A 22,299-nucleotide genomic window follows, 5' to 3' on the forward strand; every position below is an offset into this window, starting at 1 on the left:
GGCGAGCAGTGCCCACTGCCTACTGCTCGCCGTCATAGCCCGCCCTCAGTATTCAACTGACCCCCTGCCCTCGCCGTTTCCACCTCGCTATTTCTAAAATGTGAGGTGGAAACAGCGAGTGCAGCAGTCAAAACGGCGAGGCTCGTGATTATATGTAGCTGGATCGCTGCATTAGCCGCAAACTTCGCCGTTCGGGGCAATTCTCACCATCCTCTGACAGCAAGGATTCCTCCGGAACATCGATATAGGAAAATAGGGTGAGAGCTATCCTCGCCATAGAAACCCCCTTGCCACCTAATAATTGGAGCTGGCGTGTTTAATTGAGCTATAATCAGCAATGTTTAAATTAACTTACAAGTACAAAAATGATAGCACATTTGTAATAAATAAACATTTTCAAATTATTTCTAACCTTACAATTCAAAAAAAAAAATCTAAATATACTTTGATTGGTCACAATAACTCATGTACTGTACATTTAATTTTTCCAGTTATCCCACTGAATTCATCTTCTGCGCATAGCAATGCTAATAAAATCCACAAGCAGCCTTTGCTGATTACAATTGTATGCATGCCTATATTCTGTAAGCAATTGTGACTGTACTGTATCTGCAGAAAAAATGTTCAGATACAGTATTTCTCAGCAGTGTTACAGTACCTTATGTGGTATGCAAATACAGTTGCATACAATGATACTGTGTCATATATTTTGTGTCTAAGTGCGACTGTATCTGCATAACTGGGTAAAAATCAGGCATTTCACAAATTCAGACCGAACTAGGCTCCTATTGAATCCCAGCCAAAACCTTTGTGTTTGACCTTTTATGGAAAAGCCAAAGTAATTTATTAAAGCTTAGTTGGCAGATATTATTTATGTATTCACAGTTATACCCCTTTTACACCAAAAACCCTGGTCCGACCCTGGTCTTTGAACGCTGGAGTTTCCAGGGTCTGACCCTGCTTTATACCCCATTTACACAGCACTTTGACCTGGGTCGGACCTGGGTCTGCACCATTTACACTGAACCTGGGTCAGCCCTGCCTTAAATAATATTTTATATATATATATATATATATATATATATATATATATATATATATATATATATATATATATATATATATATATATATATATATATAGCAGGGCTGACCCAGGTTAAGTGTGTCTTTTTTTTTTTAAGGTGCTGGGGGGTGCAAGGGGTGCTGGGGGTACCTGTCCTGCCTGCGGTCGGATCTCAGCGTTGGGGGGTGCTGGGGGTACCTGCCCTGCCTGCGGTCGGATCTCAGCGTAGAAGATGATGTGCGCCGCTGCTGTATCAACCCCCCCCCCCCCCCCCCCCCCCCGGCAGCCGGTACCTGCGGCGTATGGAGTGTCAGCGGCGGGGGTCCCTCTGGCGCATGGGAACTAGTACTAGTTCCTATGCGCTGGAGGGACCGCCGATACTGACACTCCATACGCCGCAGGGACCGGCTGCCGGATGAGGGGGGGGGGGGGTTGATACAGCAGCGGCGCACATCATCTTCTACGCTGAGATCCGACCAGGCAGGACAGGTACCCCCAGCACCCCCCAACGCTGAGATCCGACCGCAGGCAGGACAGGTCCCCCCAGCACCCCGTTACCCCCCTCCTCCCGCAGCAGCTGGGAACATCTTCCCCAGCGCTGCACGCTGTGGACCCGCTGCGGGTGCCTGTGTGGTACCCCCACACAGTTATTCAGAGATTGAAAGGGTTAGTGTTCACATCAGGGGTTAACTCTCTGGCAGCCTCTTACAGGTGGACAGCACAAGACTGCAATGTGCTGTCAAGGAGGGCTTTAGGACCCAGCATTGCCTGCAGGGGCAAGGGCACTGGAAGGAGAGTGTGCTGGGACAGGAAGTCTGTGAGAGGAGGAAGCATGCTGCTGCTCTGAGGAGCTGGGAAGAGAGTAACAGGCAGTGCTGAAAGCTGTATTTGGAGCAAGTCTTGGACCCTGAGCTGTGGAAAGTTGCAACAAAGGATGCAAGAGGTGTGAGTCAAGTCCCAGAGACTGAATTGCAGCATCAGGTACAGAAACTGGGAGCAGCAGAAGCAGAGGCTTGTGTGGGGCACCAAAGGGGAGCAATGAGACTTCTCTTACAACTGCAGCCCTGTATAAGACAGTCTATAGCTTCAGCAGAAAGTGCCTATCCAGGCAAGCACATACCCATCTTTATTGCAGCTGCATACAGAACCCCAGCAGTGAGAGGTCACCATGCTACCACAGTAACTAACACAGACTACAGTATTACTTAATAGAAGCCAGCAGGCCTCAGAGTGATGAGTCATGGACTGTATGACATTGTGCTATACTGGCATCACCCATAGACACTTGTTTGCTACATGACTTTGGCTTCATCTATTTGCTGGAACCCATGACTGTCCTGTCCAGTTTATCAGCACCTAAAAGGAACTATAATACTGTCCCTGTTACACCCCTGTGGCTGGATCCCGTATTGCAGGAGCCATTTATTGTTATAGACAGCAGTTCTCCAAGCCGTTTGCAAAGGATTCTTTTATGTTTAAAATGCACCTACATAATCAATTGGGCCCCAACGTAATCGTACGATGAAGACTTAGGGACACTGTTCCTGGATGCAGAAATACGGGGCTTAACACCAATTCATACTGTGCACAGTTAAATGTTATTCTATATTTGATTATATATTGTGTTTTAGAGTATTGTTCATATGATAATAGTTTTCACATAAAATGCAAAGTCATTTTTGAATATTTACAGTATTAGCAAAGAATTGAATTGGTTCCTATTATAGTGAACAGCTTGCTTGTAGCATCCAACAACCAGTATTCACCAAATTGCAATTGTCTATAATAAATCTGTTCTCTGCGGAGGAAACTGTTTAACATATCCCTTGTCTCAACTGATCTTCCTTACCTCTCTGAAGAGTGGAGAGAATCTGAACCAGGCCCGGAAACCCAGGTAATGAGGTAAAGCCACACAGTCGCCACTTCATATCACTCGTGGGTGTCACACTTGGCGTCACTACGAACAGGATTCAGAGTCCAAAGTAAGGAGATTGAAAACTCAAGGGTGGATGTCGACAGATCAACCAGCATCAGTAGAGCCATCGGGCAGCAAAGCAGGAACGGCAAACCCAGCAATGGCGCAAATGAACCCAATTACACTAATTTATCACTTCGGGGCACCATGGCTCCCAATGTACAGCGGAGATGTTCATTGCAATGAAGGGACCTCTTTTACCAAATTCAAAACCGGTATGAACTCAATGTTTCTTCTGTTTCCCTTGAGCAACCAACAGCAAGTACAGATATTAATAGGACAATTAAAAGGATTGGCACTGCGGGAAGTTACGTCATGGCCATTGAAAGAGAAGCAAAACGTGGACCAAGTACTGACAAAATTGGCCATCACATTTGAGATTCAGAAGTTATTGGAACTAAAAATGAAATTCTACGCTTGTAAGCAAAGACCGGGAGAATCCCTTCGCGAATATGCCCTAACTCTACAAGAAGCCTTGCATGCAATACAGGCCATAGATGCAGAAGAGGTCAAGAATACAGATGAAGCATTAGTAACCCAGCTCATTGAAGGGGCTAATGGAGAAGGGACCCGGACCCATTTGCGAATGCTGAGGATGCAACTCCCAAAACAAACCTTTCGTGACTTCAAAGAAGCAGCAATCAAGGTGATAGGCACTGTCACAGATCGGGACATGGACTCTCTGTACATGCCAAAACTTCATAACTATACACATCCACTTGGAGATAATCACTCAAACCCTAATCCAACGCTAAAGGGGAAGGTCACCATATTGCAGAGTGTGCAGATGCCATCCACAGATCCTCTACAGATACTTGAAAGGCAGCTGGAAGATTTGATGGTGTGGATGGCTGAGATGAGAAAAGAGATGTGCAACATATCAAAGTCCAAAATACCTAGTCATAGGAAACAAAGGTGGAGAACAAGAAGGAGGAAAATGCCTAGTGACCGGTGGGAGCCACCTCAAAGCCAAGCCTCGGGGAGAAAAGGAGGAGTAGTTCCATGTCCTGAAGAATGGCAGGCTTGCTATGGCAGACAATGCCATATAGGTGTAGATGAGTTATCTGCCATATTAGAGAATGATCCTCCAGTCCGCACAAAGAAAATCTGGGGAAAAGTTGTCTGGTTTCACATGCAACGTGGATATGGATTCATCAATTGTGTTGACACAAAGCAGGATATTTTTGTTCATTACACAGCTATCCAGAAGAACAACCCAAGAAAATATTATCAAAGCCTCAAGACTGGGGAGAATGTAGAATTTGATGTCATTGAAGGAGAAAAAGGTCTCCAGGCAGAAAATGTCACTGGTCCTGGTGGTGTTCCAGTTCAAGGCAGCAGATATGCAGCAAAAAGAAAGTGTTATTGGAGCTACCCACGTCGCAGAGGTCCTACGCATCACTACAGTCAAAAATACCAATCCCAGAAAGATAATATGTATCTGAAAGAGGCAGAAAATGTGTCAGGATACAATAATTGGAGACCATATGGATGCAGTCAACAGTATTCTCATGCCCAATCACAAAATGAGCTAATTCAAAGTACGGCCAATCCAGAAGAACCAAGTAGATATATGCAACAGAACCTGCAAGACACTGTCAGACCACAACTTCCTCAAGAGCTACCATCTGAATGCGGAACTTTGACAACTCCTATCCTTGCATGAGGACATGCAACCTTTAAGTGGGGTAGGATGTGGTACCCCCACACAGTTATTCAGAGATTGAAAGGGTTAGTGTTCACATCAGGGGTTAACTCTCTGGCAGCCTCTTACAGGTGGACAGCACAAGACTGCAATGTGCTGTCAAGGAGGGCTTTAGGACCCAGCATTGCCTGCAGGGGCAAGGGCACTGGAAGGAGAGTGTGCTGGGACAGGAAGTCTGTGAGAGGAGGAAGCATGCTGCTGCTCTGAGGAGCTGGGAAGAGAGTAACAGGCAGTGCTGAAAGCTGTATTTGGAGCAAGTCTTGGACCCTGAGCTGTGGAAAGTTGCAACAAAGGATGCAAGAGGTGTGAGTCAAGTCCCAGAGACTGAATTGCAGCATCAGGTACAGAAACTGGGAGCAGCAGAAGCAGAGGCTTGTGTGGGGCACCAAAGGGGAGCAATGAGACTTCTCTTACAACTGCAGCCCTGTATAAGACAGTCTATAGCTTCAGCAGAAAGTGCCTATCCAGGCAAGCACATACCCATCTTTATTGCAGCTGCATACAGAACCCCAGCAGTGAGAGGTCACCATGCTACCACAGTAACTAACACAGACTACAGTATTACTTAATAGAAGCCAGCAGGCCTCAGAGTGATGAGTCATGGACTGTATGACATTGTGCTATACTGGCATCACCCATAGACACTTGTTTGCTACATGACTTTGGCTTCATCTATTTGCTGGAACCCATGACTGTCCTGTCCAGTTTATCAGCACCTAAAAGGAACTATAATACTGTCCCTGTTACACCCCTGTGGCTGGATCCCGTATTGCAGGAGCCATTTATTGTTATAGACAGCAGTTCTCCAAGCCGTTTGCAAAGGATTCTTTTATGTTTAAAATGCACCTACATAATCAATTGGGCCCCAACGTAATCGTACGATGAAGACTTAGGGACACTGTTCCTGGATGCAGAAATACGGGGCTTAACACCAATTCATACTGTGCACAGTTAAATGTTATTCTATATTTGATTATATATTGTGTTTTAGAGTATTGTTCATATGATAATAGTTTTCACATAAAATGCAAAGTCATTTTTGAATATTTACAGTATTAGCAAAGAATTGAATTGGTTCCTATTATAGTGAACAGCTTGCTTGTAGCATCCAACAACCAGTATTCACCAAATTGCAATTGTCTATAATAAATCTGTTCTCTGCGGAGGAAACTGTTTAACATATCCCTTGTCTCAACTGATCTTCCTTACCTCTCTGAAGAGTGGAGAGAATCTGAACCAGGCCCGGAAACCCAGGTAATGAGGTAAAGCCACACAGTCGCCACTTCATATCACTCGTGGGTGTCACACTTGCACCCGCAGCGGGACCATTTACACAGACATTTACACGGGTCCTATCCGTGTTCTACCCAGGTCAGGACCTGGGTAGAGGACCCGTGTAAATGAAAACGGATACCCCCCATTTACACCGCCGCGGATCCGGGTCTGACCCGCCGCTGACCCGGATTTTTCGGCGGTGTAAAAGGGGTATTACTTATCAAGCACCATAAACACTTTACAATCATGAATAACAGTCATAAAACAATACTGAGTTCTAACAGACAGTTTACAAGCCCATAATCTATGGGGAAAATAACACCCAGCAGAAGCAGCTATATAAATAAATTGCAATTACCCTGGTTGAGAATGAGGATGGATTTGCAGACCTGGCTCTATATAAATGGACTGGCAGAATCCTGCTCTGTGTGTGTGTGTGTGTGTGTGTGTGTGTGTGTGTGTGTGTGTTTTGACAGAGGCAGAACTACCATTGGTGCAGCAGGTGCAGGGAACCAGGGCCCACTGCTTCCCCTGTCACCCTCATCCCGTCACCTACTATTTTTCCCTCTCACCCTCTGCCTCTCCCTGTCACCTACTGCTGTGTTGCATATTGTGAACTTGGGTTGGGGTGGAGGAGGGGGGCCCAAATTAGATTTTTTTTTTTCACCTGGACCCCACCAACCACAAGTTCCCCCACTGTGTGTGTGGGTATAGTGTCTGTGCTAAAAGGTCAACATGCAAAAAGGGCAACACAGTTATTATGTCGACATGGGAAAGGTTGACAGTCAAAAGGGCGATATGGGGTTTATCACTTTTTTTGGAGCCCACATGTGCCGACAGGTGGTAGTTCATGCCCTACCATCCACTAGGGCGTGGTGGGAGAATAAAATAGTGTGCTGAGCGTAGAAAGACATGCAAGGGGACGGGGTGCCACGTTTTAGTGTCCATGTTGACATTTTGAACAAAAAATGTTAAAAACCCCATGTCGACCTTCCCCATGTCGTCCTAATGCTTGTGTCAACCTTTTTGCATGTCGGCCTTTTTGCATGTCGACCTAATAGTTGTGGACCTTTTTTGCTGTCTACCTGTTGTCCCACACCCTGTTTGCAAGCCTTGCTTTCCAGAGGCCACAAAACATTTGAATACAAGGTAACATTAGATAACTGTTTTTCAGTTGTTAAATACGAAGTCATTGTCTACACTGGACATCTGGAAAATGCCGCAACAGAAGCATCAGTTTACGTTTGCATCTTGGGAGAAACTGGAGACTCAGGAAAAAGACATTTGTCTAGATCTAATTTATTAAATCCATTCCAGCAAGGCCAGGTAATATTATATGTTTTTCAAATGTTAAATGATAGTAAATGCATTCATTTTAACAATATGGTCGCATCTGAATAAGGAACATTAACTTTGTATTGAGGCATCAGAGAAATACATGACAGGGAAGAACTGTAGGGTTTACTCAGACCTGATCGCTCCTGTGTGAATTTGCAATAGGCCGATTACATTTTGGGCCTTATTCTGGTTGGTGCGGTTCTGTCCGCGTGCGGTCGGACGGCCGATGTTTGGTGTTTGCGCATGTGCAGAGGCGTGAATTTTGTACACTCCGAACCGGGGGTGGAGAGGGGCGTGAAGGGCTGTTTGGGCTCATTACCATATATGTTCCCATGAAAACGCTGGGTGTGCGTATGGTAATCCGGCCCTGACGCACGTGTGGGGGGCGGACATATGACATAGCCGGATGTCAGCTGCCAGCCCATATTCCTGCATTTGCATGGAGAAATGCCCGAGTGGTCTGAAGCACTCGGTGCAGCCTGACCACACGGTCCTGCATTCGATGGTCTGTGATGATCGAATGATGGGAAGGTTCCCGGAGATGGAGGAGGTGTTCACATGAGAAATCCACTCGCGCTCCGTTCGGTCAGCATCTTACCGCATTCGGATGGAGTGAGCGATCCGTACGGAAGGCGGGGCTAAGAATGCTCGTTCCTGTCCGCAAATACGCATCCGACCGCACCAACCAGAATAAGGTCCTTTGAGTCTTTATTTTAAGGACTATTTTCTGATTCTCTGGGGGAAATTTACTAAAGGAAATTTGTAAAAAGAATAGGTGTATTTGTGTCCAGAAATACACTTATTTTTGACATTTACTATCCTGAAAATACGGCAATTCGTATTCATATTGATGTGATATTAATGCAAATACGAATTGCCGTATTTTCGGGATAGTAAATGTCAAAAATAAGTGTATTTCTGGATACAAATACACCTATTTTTTACAAATTTCCTTTAGTAAATTTCCCCCACTATATCGAAAAATAACCTTTGTTTGTTTATTTTATAAAAACTATGCTTTTGTCCCTTTTACAATCATCATTAAATATTAAAGTTTTTGAATGACCATACAGAATAAGGAGAAGCGTGTTTTAGTAATTAAGGGAGGGGAGGAGCGGGGGGAAACTTTTTCATCAAGATGTGAGAAACTTTGAAGGTCGTTATCAGGAGCATATGATGGGGGATTATATTTTGGGTGATAATAAAGGTGCATATAAACTGTACAATTTTTTGATAAATTTTGTCAAAAGACATTTCCCTTGAATCCAGTGTCCTGGACGAAAGATGTTGATGAAAGATATTGACGAAAGATGAAAGATCTAGCTACAGATTATAGGCTCTTTTTGTAAGATATCCAAATTGAGCTGCATGCACAGTTGAGGAACAATCTTGATGAACAACTGGCGGGTAGTTGTTTGTTTACAAAAAATGTTTAAATAATAAGTACTGTAATTCAAATTTATTTTATGTTTTACAATAAAGGTATCAAAATTGGAAAATTTCTTTAAATCCGTAATTAGATTTCTTTAAATCAGGTGCTACAAAAGCAAACTTTTTGGGTAAAACTATTTTTTCTTTAATTAGTAATATGGAAAAAATAAAAATCAGATATGCAGAACCCAGACTCAGAATTCATGTAGTCCGGTGTTATCCAACGATGTGCATATGCATGCATATGGATTGCAGCACGCATATGCAAGGCCAAACAGCAACAAGGTACTTATGTAGTATCTGGGCGCCCGGTTTTGTGATTGTATGCCTTACCATAAGGCATACAATCAGATGCGATTCAACGCGATTTTCGGCAAAATCGCATGGCATCGCATGCGATATTGCATGCGATATTGCATGCGATATTGCATGCGATATCGCATGCGATGCAATTTTGCATAGGATTCAATGTTAACAAGGTCCTGTTCATTTCCCCACTATGTAGTATCTGTGCGCCCGATTTTAAGATCGGGTCGGAAAATCGCATCGCATCGCATGCGATGCGATTCTATTTTCCATAGGATTCAACGTTAACATGGTCCTGTTCATTTCCCCACTATCCAAGTGGGCATAGAGTTGACTTTATATAGCGTGGCGAGCGCAGCGAGCCACCGAGCCCGAAGCGTGGCGAGGGGACGCGGAAAACATTTTAAGTAATCGGCAGCCCCTTGCGGGGCACGCTGCGCTCGCCACGCTTCTGGCTCGGTGGCTCGCTGCGCTTGCCACGCTATATAAAATCAACTCAATGCCCACTTGGATAGTGGGGAAATGAACAGGACCATGTTAACATTGAATCCTATGGAAAATTTTCCCACCCGATCTTAAAATCGGGTGCCCAGATACTACATAAGTACCGCAACAAGATCCATTGTGATTGCTGGCTGTTCAGAAGTTGATTGACAGGAAGTGACTGTAGGTGTCATCTGGAGTGTCAAAAAAAATGCAGGTGTATTCTGGGAGGTTCTGTGATGTCTGCTCCAGGCTTGATCAGTTTGTTTCTATCACAAAGTTAGAGTAGGTTAGGCACAGACTGGGAAAATTATTTGATGGTAAGCAGTAGCGGCTCTTACCATTTAGGAGGAGGGGGGCTGCCACAATGCGGGCCCCCCTCCCTCCGCTGCCGATGATGATGCCCCAGCCGCGATCCCCACGCTGTCCTGGCCGCCGGTCCTCTGCACTGGGCCAGTGCATGCGCAGTAACATCATACATGCTGCGCATGCGCTGGCCCAAGCTTCCATGGGCTGCCTTTGCAGCAGCCCCCGGATGCTTAATAGGGTTCACGGGTATGGCGCATGCGTAGTATCACCTGCGGTACTGCGCATGCGCAGAACCCGATTTGGGGGTTACTGCACATTTGTGCACAGAGAACACCTTCCAGTGGGACTGCCTTGAGTGACTGACAGGTCGGACAACCAATAGGAAGTCACTACCAGTCACATTGAAACCAGAGCAGTCTCACAGACTGTATCTGGCTTCACTTTATTCAGTGGAGACAGTGGAGGATTTTACCTGGGGGGCTGCAGCCCTCCAGCCCATAGGTAAAAACCGCCACTGATGGTGAGTGAGTTGCATATGGATTTGCAGCTGGCATGGTATTCGCAAGCCATTTTCAGCCTTGCACAGGGCGGGTTATAGAAAGGTGGGTGGTTCTATATAGAAGGGTGATTGAGGTTAGGCTGTAGGGGGTTATGTTTAGGTGTTGGGGTATGGAGTAAGGGTTAGGCACTAGTCTGATGGGTTAGGATCAGGCTGCATGATGGAGTTTTAAGGTTAGGCTGTGGGTAGAGAGGGTTAGGGGGTAAGGGGAGGGTAAGTAACCTGACCCTGTCAATATCCCCTCCTTCATGATGACATGACAGCATCAGTATTCTGACTCTGGAATCCCCTGATAATCTGTATGCAGGGCTGCCAAGAGAAATCCTAGGCCCCGGTACAACAGCTTCCCGGGGCCCCACTGGAGCGAGTGTGACCACATCATTTTGGGGGCATGTTTAGCAGAATGGAGAAGTGAAGTCTATAGTCATACGTGTGCGTAAGGCGCACACTACGGAAAAGGGGTGTGACCACTCAAAAGAGGGCATGTCCTTGAGTGTAGTGCGCCACATCATATACTTATTCAATAGTAGACCCCCTTACACATTATGCTACACCTAATAACCTAAATTCACACGGAATGAGTAGAAATTCAGAGTATGCACACGGAATGAGACACAATTCACACTATGCCTCACAGAATAAGCCAAAAAACACAGCATGAGCCAAAATTCATGTTATGCCACATGGAGAGATGGCGGGGATGCAGAAACAGTTGGGATTCAGAGACAGAGACGACAGGGATGAGGGGACAGAGACAGCAGAAACAGAGATGGTGGGGACACAGGGATAGAAACAGCGGGGACAGAGATGGCGGGGATGCAGGGATAGTGCAAGCCTTCCTACCAGGGCGGTCCAGTGATGGAGTCCGGTGGTGCAGCAGCTGGGATGACAGCTGGGCGCACCCCATATTATCATCCAGCAGGGCCCCAGAGGTGGCATGGGATTATAGCCGGGTGCACCAGGTGGGCTCCAGCAGGGTTTGTAAGGGGATCAGTGGTGGGGAACACAGCCTTATAATAAGCACAATTCAGCGGCAACTCCAGCAGTGGGGATGACAGCCTGGTGCACTGTGAGGGGACCAGTGCTGCATACCTCCCAACAGTCCCGATTTTATCGGGACAGTCCCGATTGTCAGGGCCTGTCCCGATGTCCCACCCGCGGGCGGCAGTGTCCCGCGGTGTGGGGGGGCTGTTGGGAGTCCCCCCTGTCAGCTGCTAAGCAGCGGGGAATAAACGCTGTGCGCATGCGCACAGCGTCTATTCCCGCAGCCAGGGGACTGGGGTCATGGCTAGAGGCTCACAGAGCCTCTGGGTCATGCCCCCATAGCGGCAAAATGGGGGCGTGGCCTCGCGGAAGAGCAGCGATTATAGACCACGCCCCCAAATTAGGCCACGCCCCCCGAAAATTTCGGCGCGCCAGAGGCGCGCAGGAGCATCGTCCCGATTGCTGAATTACTAAAGTTGGGAGGTATGGTGCTGACACACTCCATAGACAGAAAAGCAGAGGCGGTGTCCTGTAAGTGCAGCCAGATGGGTAACATGTACCCCTTGCACCCAGAGCAGGTGTGTGCTATGTCACCCTGCGCACAGAGTAAGTGCGTACTATGTCATCCCCCCCCCTCCTCTAAATGTGTATATGGGGGTAAGTTAAAGGGGAACAACAATAAATAAGGAATTGGGGCTACATGGGGGAGGGGATGTATCAGGGGCACACATGGGGAGAATGTCACATAGACACACATGGGGAGGGGAGGTATGCATCGGAAGGGGAGGTGGTAGAGGCACACATGGGGAGAGGGAGGTGACAGAGGTGGAGGGGCTAAATAATAGAAGGGGGAGGAGCAGACACAGCTGACTGGGTAGCCCAGCCAGGTAGCTCAGCCAGCTTCCTACGAGTCCGTTCCCCAGGAGGGGGCACATAACCCCCATGCCCCCCACAGAGAGGCCCACTGGTCCTGATGATCCCAGCCCCAAACTGCTTCTTCCACTCACACTTGTACAGGCAGACATCTGCCTGTGAGTGAGAATCAGGCTGCAGCCACGATCACCAGAAGCATCAGTGGCCCCCCTTCTGCCAGTGATAACATCTCTTACTTAATGTGAGTATTCCCTGCAGGTTAGTCCCCTCTGCTCACCGACTCAGTCCAGCCTCTCTGAGTCATCACAGGCAGACAGCCTCTGAGTATCAGTAGAACGATGTGCTCTGTGCTGCTCCTTCAGCTCCGCCCACCATGAGCTCTGTCAGTCAGCCTAGCCTCCGTCTGCTGCAATGCCTAGTCCAGTTCCTCCTTCAGTGGCATCATGGCATGTAACACAACACTGCACACCCGAACTGATGGAGGGGGTGGGGGACGACTACTGTGGCCGGGTACGTTGGGCTCTGGTTGTCCTTTAAATCTGCCGCTATTCCCCCCTCCTCACAGCCTCTCTGAGCTGCCCCTCCCTCCCTATGTCTGTCCCCTTCCCCCTGCTACAGCCCACAGCTTCCTGCACTGCAGAGCAGACTCCGCAGTGGTGGACTGGACTGGCTGCGTGTGACTCGCTTGTCACAGACACACTCCTAGGCACTGTCAGTCAGTTCCCCGCTGCAGGAAGCTGTGCCTGGGTACGGATGTAGGAAGGGAGCCGCTACACAGCCCATCCACCTTCTCCCGGTCGCCCCAGACACACGCACACCTGGCTGCCGTCCTAATTTAAAAAAAAGTGTGGGTGAGCTCAGACCCGGGCCCCCCTGACGTGCCCGGGCCGAGGTAAATTGTACCCTCTCCCCCTCCCTCTCGGCGGCCCTGTCTGTATGTACTGTAGCTCTATCAGACGTGAGCAGACCCAATGATCAGATGCGCTCTGTTGGGATGAGTGAGCACTCAGTTAGTGGCCGCTGGCTAGATTGTGAGGGAGGGTGATTTCCGGGCCACTGGAATTCCCCTGCACTTGCCTATGAAGGCACAACATTTTCTACTCCCAGGGCCACATTGGGAGATCCCCCTTATAGAATGGACCACAATTAAACTTTACCTGCTTAGACATGTAAAATACAGTACATGCAATTTACTTAATTTCAAAAAGTTCTTGCAGCATCATAATTGTCCCTAAGGAGATAGAAGTGTGTGCAGCGCCATAAAGCAGGTTACCCTTGCACCACCAGGGGTGGCCATCATATGTAGCAACACATTTTCTCACCGTCCTGTACTGCCAGTGTACAATCCCTTCCAATCCCTTCACTCCCATCCTTCATCTTCCTCAGGGGTAAATGTATAAAGCTTGGAGAAGTGGTATCCACCAATCAGCTCCTATCAATTTATATATTGGAGCTAATTGGCTGGTGCAAATTCATCTTGCACATGTTATGTTAAACATCCATTCACAGGCAGTGCGGGTGAAGCCACGGTACGAGAGGGGGGGGGGGGCGGCATTCTTGTGGGCAGTCTTGCGAATCAACCAGAATAACCCCCACGATGCATAGCATAATACCCCAAGTGCTGTATGCATCTGTAAAGAAAAGCTGCAACTTAAATAGAATATCAAGTACTGCAGACGTGTAGAAAAATCTATTTTCCCTCGGAATGATATAGTAGCATAATGCACCTAGCAACAGTCGCACAGGTAAATGAGCAGTCAATGTATTTTGCAGTAATTCCTCACATTTGCGCTCATCCCTTAGGTTGATGTGTTTGAGATTGAAGCCGTGTCACTCGGGAAGCTGCAGAGCCTGCTCGTAGGCTGCAAGGCCAATCACAAGTCACAGTACTGGTATTGTGAGAAAGTAATCATCAGGGAACAGGGAGGACTCTCGGAATATTGCTTCAATTGTGAGAGGTAACATTATTCAAACCATCACAATTCAGCTTCTAGCATTTCTAAATGCTGTATATCTGTATTCCCTCAAGGACACTTGTTTGATGTCAGTTTTATGGTACCTGAGCCCACCAATAATCCGCAACCTGTGTCACAAAAAAGGTTTTTCGGGTAAAGTCTGCACTTTCATTTTCCTGAGATCTTACTGCCTGTCACATGGGCATTCATTCTTTCAACACATTTATTTCTAAAGTTCAGAGCCAAACTGAAAATTTCCATTTTAACCCAATGGAGACCCGCAGTGTAATACATAATGCCAAGCCGGCTTCCAGCGCCAAATCAAGGGAGAGCTGTCTGTACAGAAAAATATAAAATTGATAAATGTTACCGCTAGGTGCATGGAATAGAAATTGTGTGTGTGTGTTTAACATAAAAGATTATTAGACATTTTAGTAAAACCTGAATAAGGGGTTAGATCACCCTAGGCTAATACAATATCAGCCACTTCCCACCTCCCCCTGCAGACTTCAGTATTGCTAGGTGCTATCAGTGCAAATCACCACCTCAAAGACATGCTAGTAGCTGGGAGTTGTGAAACAATGCAGAGAGCATCCCAGTGGCTAACATACAATACAGACAGCATGCAGTGACAGCCATACAGTACAGAGTTCATCATAGTGACTGCCATACAAAATATTAGTTCCATTTATGCTCATTAGCCAACTAATTACCTCCCTAATTCAGAGGGGGACACTATTTAAGTTATGACTAGTAGTGGATCTAGATGTGAGATTGAAGCGCAGTCCAAATAGGGGAACCAACAACTGCCAGGTAGTCCCGGCGGCGATGTTTGGCAGTGTATGGCTGGGGCCACACAGAGAAGCCTGTGTGCAGGATTCATGCACTATGTGCCGCCTACAGGTTAGCGGCCAGGCCGCAGCCACCAGGTCCTACCTCGACATGCTGCATTACGCCTGGATGACGGGACGACTGGATTTCACAGTGAACACATACATTATAATGTATTTGTGCCCACAGTGTAACACTAGAAATCCGGTCGGCTATGTGTGGCCCAAGATGTGGTGGTAGTTGGTGTGGCTTTTTCTATTTGAATTTTGGATTGTGCTACAGGCCCACATCTGGAGCTGTGTTTTTGTATGCAGCAATACAACTAAATGATGCTAAAGTCCCAGCTGCTGAAACTTGTAATCTGCTGCTTGAGTACAAAGATGCACCATCGAACCTCAGCGCAACCCTCAGATTATTCATCAAGACAACTGCTTGGTCATTCATACTCCCATCAAATAAACACACTTGTGTTTAATGTTAACAAGTCTACAGAAATGTATTCACTATATAATAATCAACAAAGATCTGTCCCATCTGGGCATGCACAGCGGGAGCTAGGGTGTGTACAACAGGCATTTGACCCCTTCAGGATTTCCACTGCAGTGATGGAACAGACCAGCGACACTAAGGACGAGATGTACTAAAGGGAAAATGCGGTAAAACCCCCGTTTTACCGCATTTTCCTATGTACTATTACCCGACCGCACCGTCACCGCAGTGTAGGGTATCGCCACCTTTGGGTGGCGATACCCTATAGAAGCCTATGGGCTTCTTTTCGCCGCCCGACGCCTCCGCCGAAAAACCCGCCAACCCCCCTCTCCCCCTCCCTCTCTTACCTGGTCCAGGTCCTCCTGGACCCGGAAGGTAACACCTTTCTCCCCCTAGTGACGCAGCCGGACGTCCTTCCGGCTGCAGGGGGGAGGAAGAGGCGCCGGGGACAGCTTGCATAGCTGTCCCCGGCGTGAGGGATGCAGAAGGGGGCAGAGAGGTGACGGAGACCCCCCGCACACCACATTCCAGGTATCGCGGGGGGCCTCCGTCACCGCATCGCGATGCCAGCCGCATATGTTAGTACATATGCGGCGGCATCGCGGCGGGGGGGCCGCGATGGGCGGCGATGTATTTTAATACATCCCGCCCCTAGAGAGAAGGATGAGATCACTGAACTGGGTAAGGACAAGTATAGCAGGGGTTGGATGGGACATGGCAGGTTGATGTTTCCCGGCATATGCTATGTCCATATCTCTTATATATTTAGCCAGATCTGTCACTCAACCCCTGTGGAGAACGTTTCTGTGTAAAACAGTTTCACTTTCATGTGTCTGACGTTCCACCCCCTTGACATCACCTCCCCCCGCCCAGCCAGGGCTACAGTACACGCCCACCATCCACCATTACTCCACAGCCACCATCCACCATTACTCCTGCACATCCCTACCCTCTGCCAGGACCCCCGCACCCCCCCTCCCGCGATTTGCGGGACCCCCCCGCGACCCCCCTCCCGCGATTCGCGGGACCCCCCGCAACCCCCCCTCCCGCGATTCGCGGGACCCCCGCGACCCCCCCTCCCGCGAATCGCGGGACCCCCGCGACCCGCCTCCCGCGATTCGCGGGCCCCCGCGACCCCCCCTCCCGCGATTCGCGGGCCCCCCGCGACCCCCCCTCCCGCGATTTGCGGAACCCCCGTGACCCCCCCTCCCGCCATTCGCGGGACCCCGCACCCCCCCTCCCGCGATTCGCAGGACCCCCGCTTTCCACCCTCCTGCGAGTCGCGGGACCCCCGCGACCCCCCCTCCCGTGATTCGCGGGACCCCCGCGAACCCCCCCTCCCGCGATTCGCGGGACCCCCGCGAACCCCCCCTCCCGCGATTCGTGGGACCCCCGCGAACCCCCCCTCCCGCGATTCGCGGGACCCCCGCGACCACCCCGGTATCCGGACTATTGTTAGACAGCACTTACATCGACAGCCATTACATCGACACCATTAGTTCGACAGCTCAATAGGTCGACATGGTTTTAGGTCGACATACCATTAGGTCGACATGTCATTATGTCGACAGCTCATTAGGTCGACAGCTCATTAGGTCGACATGTTTTTAGGTCGACACTGCCATTAGGTCGACAGTGTCTATGTCGACAGTCAAAAGGTCGACATGGGTTTTTTCACTGTTTATTGAGCCGACATGTGCCGACAGGCGGTATTTCATGCCCTACTATCCACTAGGGCGTGGTGGGAGAATAAAATAGTGTGCCGAGCGCAGCGAGGCACCGTGCCCGAAGCATAGCGAGCGGCTGCGGTACACTTCAAACTGTGTCCATGTCGACTGTGTCGACATTTCGGCCAAAAAACAGTGAAAAAACCCATGTCAACCTTTTAACTGTCGATATAGACTCTGTCGACCTAATGGCAGTGTCGACCTAAAAACATGTCGACCTAATGAGCTGTCGACCTAATGAACTGTCGACATAATGACATGTCGACCTAATGGTATGTCGACCTAAAACCATGTCGACCTATTGAGCTGTCGAACTAATGGTGTCGATGTAATGGCTGTCGATGTAAGTGCTGTCTAATATCCGTCCCAGACCTGACCACCCCCTCCCGCGATTCGCTGGACCTCCGCGACCACCCCCTCCCGCGAAACGCGGGACCCCCGCGACCCTCCCGCAAATCGCGGGACCCCAGCGACCCCTCCCTCCCGCGAGCCCCCTCCCGCGATTCGCAGGACCCCTGCATCCTCCCCTCCCGCGATTCGCGGGACCCCTGCGACCCCCCCTCTCGGCATTAAAAGGGCCCCCCGCGACCCCCCCTCCCGCGATTCACGGCACACCCCCCCCCACTGTGATTTGCGACCCCCCTCCCGCAATTCGCGCCGCCCCCTCCCGCGATTCACGGAACCCCCCGTAGCGCCCCCCTCCCGCGATTTGCGGGCCCCCTCGGCACTTCTCGCGATTTACGACCGCCCCCTAATTCACACATTCGGGGACCCCACCTCCCGCGATTCTTGCCCCCCTCACGCAATTCACGGCACCCCCCACACCCCCCTTCCTGCAATTCGCAACCCCCCACGACCCCCCCTCCCGCGATTCACGAAACCCCCCGTAGCGCCCCCCTCCCGCGATTTGCGGGCCCCCTCGGCACCTCTCGCGATTTGCGACCGCACCGTAATTCACACATTCGGGGACCCCCCCTCCCGCGATTCATGCCCCCCTCACGCAATTCACGGCACCCCCCATACCCCCCTTCCTGCGATTCGGAACCCCCCACGACCCCCCCTCCCGCGATTCATGCCCCCTCCCGCGATTCACGGACCCCCGCACCACCCCCCTGCGCCCACCCTCCCTTGATTCACGCCCCCCTCATGCAATTCACGGCAACCCCCCACACCCCCCCTCCTGCGATTCGCACCCACCCCACGACCCCCGCCTCCTGCGATTCATGACCCCTCCCGTGATTCACGGACCCCCGCACCACCCCCCCTTGACTCACGGCACCCCACGCGCCCCTCCCGCAATTCACGGACCTCCGCAACCCCCCCTCCCGCAATTCACTAACCCCGACAACCCCCCTCCCGCAATTTGCGGACCCCCCTTCCCACGATTCAAGCGCCCCCGCCCACGATTTGCGGACCCCCGCCCCCTCCCGCTAACCGCGGATCCCCACACACCACCCCCCCTCCCGCAATTTGCAGACCCCCCAGACCCCCTTCCGGCAATTCAACCCCCCAGCGGACCACCGCGGCCCCCGCTCCCGCATTTCACGTACCCCCGTGACAATGGGGGATCCTGTACCACCACAAGCAGGTACCGCCCCTTGGTGGGAAATCCGGCCCTGGCTGCCGCACTGCAGGTTTCCCCACTGCCCTCTGCACCAGCGCCACAACTTTTATCAATGTCTTGCCCACATACCACTATTATACAGCCTCCTGCTCTCATGCACGCTCACTCCCTCCCAGTGGGAGGAGACGCTCACCCACTGCCGGGAGCTGCATACTGTCCCCCACCCTCCTCCAGTTCTAGGGATGCCCATCGACCATCAATGATTTTCAAATAATCGATGGTTTATGGCTGATGTTGAATACTTTTGCCATCAATGTGGGAGGACACTGCCCTGCCTCCTGTTCTCCTGCCCCGTAACTTCCGCCAGTGGAGACCCGCTCACCCTGTGTTGCCCACATTCCCCTATCATGCTTTACCGCCCAGCCTCCTGCTCTCATGCACCCTAACTCCCACCCAGTCGGAGGAGACACTGACTCCTGTATTTCTGTGCTGCCACGCTGGACCCTCACCCACTGGCAGAAGCTGCACAGTGTCCACCACCCTCTTTAGTCCCCCGTATGCCCACACACCCCTATCACTACCCAGCATCCTGCTCTCCTGAACCGAAACTTCCACCACTGGGTAATCGCTGACGCTGTGTTGCCCACATACCCCTATCATGCCTCATATCCCAGCCTCCTGCTCTCATGCACCCTAACTCCCACCCAGTAGGAGGAGACACTGACTCAGGGCCACCGTCCGGTACTCCTGTGCTGCCACGCTGGACCCTCACCCACTGCCAGAAGCTGCAATACAGGGCATCTTTCATACAATTCTAACCATATTTCTCACAATACAAATGTTCACAAATTAAGGGGCGTAGCCCCTTACGCCGGTGTGAAGAGCGCCCGTAGGGCGCAATGAATCACCTAGTACTAGTATAATCTAATAATATATTGTTTTTTTATTTAATGTATTCTTTCTGTATGACATAACTGCATGTAAGGTAACCCACTGTATGCATTTTACTTCTATAGGTGGCTTCCCTACATGTCTAAAGGCTCTCTTCATTCAGAAATAGAACTTCAGGAGCAAGGTAACAAATGTCTTCATTACGAGTTAAGCTGGCCATACATCTACAGATGTACTGTATGATCTGGCTGGTTGGAACAAAAACCAGGTAATGGATGAGAGCAGTTGACAGTTGACCATTTGCCTTGAAATGTTGGAAAACTGCCAAAAACTGTCACTCAAACATACCAGGTTTTTGTCCCAACCAGCCCAATCTGACAATCGATCTGTAGATGTATGGCCAGTGTAACACAGTGCTAAGCAGAGCTATAATATAAAGATATAGTCAAATGATTTATGTGTCAGTTATGTGTAAGCTAGTAAACAATTTATTTAGGCAGATGCAAAATATGGGAAACCGATAAGGGAGAAGTGAGCCAGAGAAGTTGCCCATGGCAACCAATCAGCACTGACGTAACATCTATAATTTGCATAATATACAGAGCAGCTGATTGGTTGCCATGGGACACTTCTCCTCTGGTTCACTTCTCTTCTCTTATCACTGCTTCATACATCTACCCATTTATTTCTGGCTGAAAAATGTGTTTTTTTGTGTCGCTTGGTAACTATAAAAAAATACAGATGTTATTGTAGGTTGCCGATTTTACAAGTACAGTGCATGTGTCTGAGACGCCCCTGCTGATGTATCCCGATTGTTATGGCACAGTGGACACATAAGGACCTTGTTCCCAGTGGTACTGGTAAAGGGAAAGAGGGAAGAGGATTCTGTCTATGCACAAGTGTCACTGTTTGTTACCAAAGAATATATGTGTGTTTATCAATATAATGTTCCACAATAAAATAAAAAATAATAGATACAATAGTATCTGTTAAGTGGAGGTGCTCCCTAGAGAGTGATATGATGCAAAGAAGGGAAGACATAAAAGAACTCTCTCTTTTTTGGGGGCACAACTTGTTGATTATGTGAAGTTAATTTAAAAATGTACTTTTATTAGATTCAGTTAAAATATGTTGGAGCCAACTATTCGAAGTTGGCTCCAACATATTTTAACTAAATCTAATAAAAGTTAATTTTTAAACTAACTTCACATAATCAACAAGTTGTGCCCCCAAAAAAGAGAGAGTTCTTTTCTGTCTTCCCTTTTTTGTTCCCAGGGGTGTCAGACAGGGGTATGTTGCGTGTGTGTTTCTGGGAATACAGGAATGCATGGTCAGACCGAGAAACTGCACCTGCCAAAGAGCTGGTGCAAGTTTCAAAGGTGTGTTAATTTCCACAGGCTCAGGGGCAGGGGCTGGCTGGCAGCTTTTAGTCCAGCACACTGGCCCATAAGTAACAGCGTTAAATGGAGTTTTTTCATATTAATAAAAAGAGATTAGGACTGTAGTTGATTACACCGGCTGGAGTGTGTGTGTATATATATATATATATATATATATATGCACACACTCCAGAGTCTATGTGCCAGTTGGGGGTTCTGTATAGGCATTGATGCATTGCACTGAATTATATCAGCTTTTTTGAGGTCTTGAAAAAGCTGATATAATTCAGTTAAACACGTCGGTGCCTATACAGAACCCCCCAACTGGCACATAGACTCTGGCCTCCTCCGCAAGCTGCACCTCTTCTCCATGGTCAGAATTGGTTTGGTAACCAGCAAACAACTGCTCCAACTGTTTTCAACAAGGATTCCACCTACATTGGGAAGCTCCACAAGGTCCCAGAAATTCCTCCAGCGGCCCTATACCATCTCTGCACAACCGCAAAATAGTGAGGACTATTGGACTCAAGCCGGAAAACCCCAAATTTACAAGTGGTGTGACCTAAACCTACATATACCGACATTTGCTATGTGTACACAGCAGATATAAGGAGGACTTGCCACAGGCAGTGAACTTGTAAACAGCCAGAGAGGGTTATTCACTTTAATTGTGCCCCAATATTATTTTTCCCCTCCCCCCCCCCCCCAAATATCATAGATGTCATTGTTTTATATCTGCTTTTATCAGTTGTGTTTTAATAAATTGTTATATTTACAGGCAATCCCATAGTATTGTGAATGATTATCACTGTGTACTAGCGCTGCTTCACCTTTGTGGTTTTTGTACTAATTCCATAGTGGTATACTATAACCACATTAAAGCAGCAGCTCGTTTAATTGTTTTAATTGTGTCAATTAGAAACACCTCCTATCAAGCGCCCAGTTCTTTTTACCTATTGGTAATCATTTTTTTGAAATGAGTCGTCTTTTGTGTCTTATTACTAGGATTCTAATGCTGGCCACACATCAGACCAACTTTCCTCCAACCATCCAACTAGTTGGTTGGATGGAATAAAAATCTGGTACTGGATGGGAGCAAATGTAATTTGTAATTAAGTCATTTGTTTCCCAAATCTGAAAATGGACAACAACTGTCACTC

At 48.8% G+C, this 22,299-nt stretch overlaps 1 protein-coding gene across 1 annotated transcript in view; it reads left to right on the top strand.

Moving 5' to 3' along the window:
- The window catches only part of RP1 (RP1 axonemal microtubule associated), a 221,106-nt gene that overhangs the window by 152,070 nt on the left and 46,737 nt on the right, over positions 1-22,299 (top strand). The window contains exons 24-26 of the mRNA XM_083145115.1: positions 7,195-7,346; positions 14,107-14,261; positions 19,886-19,944. Coding sequence (XP_083001241.1) covers positions 7,195-7,346; positions 14,107-14,261; positions 19,886-19,944 — 366 coding nt within the window. The remainder of the gene's footprint in view (positions 1-7,194; positions 7,347-14,106; positions 14,262-19,885; positions 19,945-22,299) is intronic.

Source organism: Crinia signifera, chromosome 5 (genome assembly GCF_055691185.1).
Source record: "Crinia signifera chromosome 5, ASM5569118v1, whole genome shotgun sequence".
Classification (NCBI taxonomy): Eukaryota; Metazoa; Chordata; class Amphibia; order Anura; family Myobatrachidae; genus Crinia; species Crinia signifera.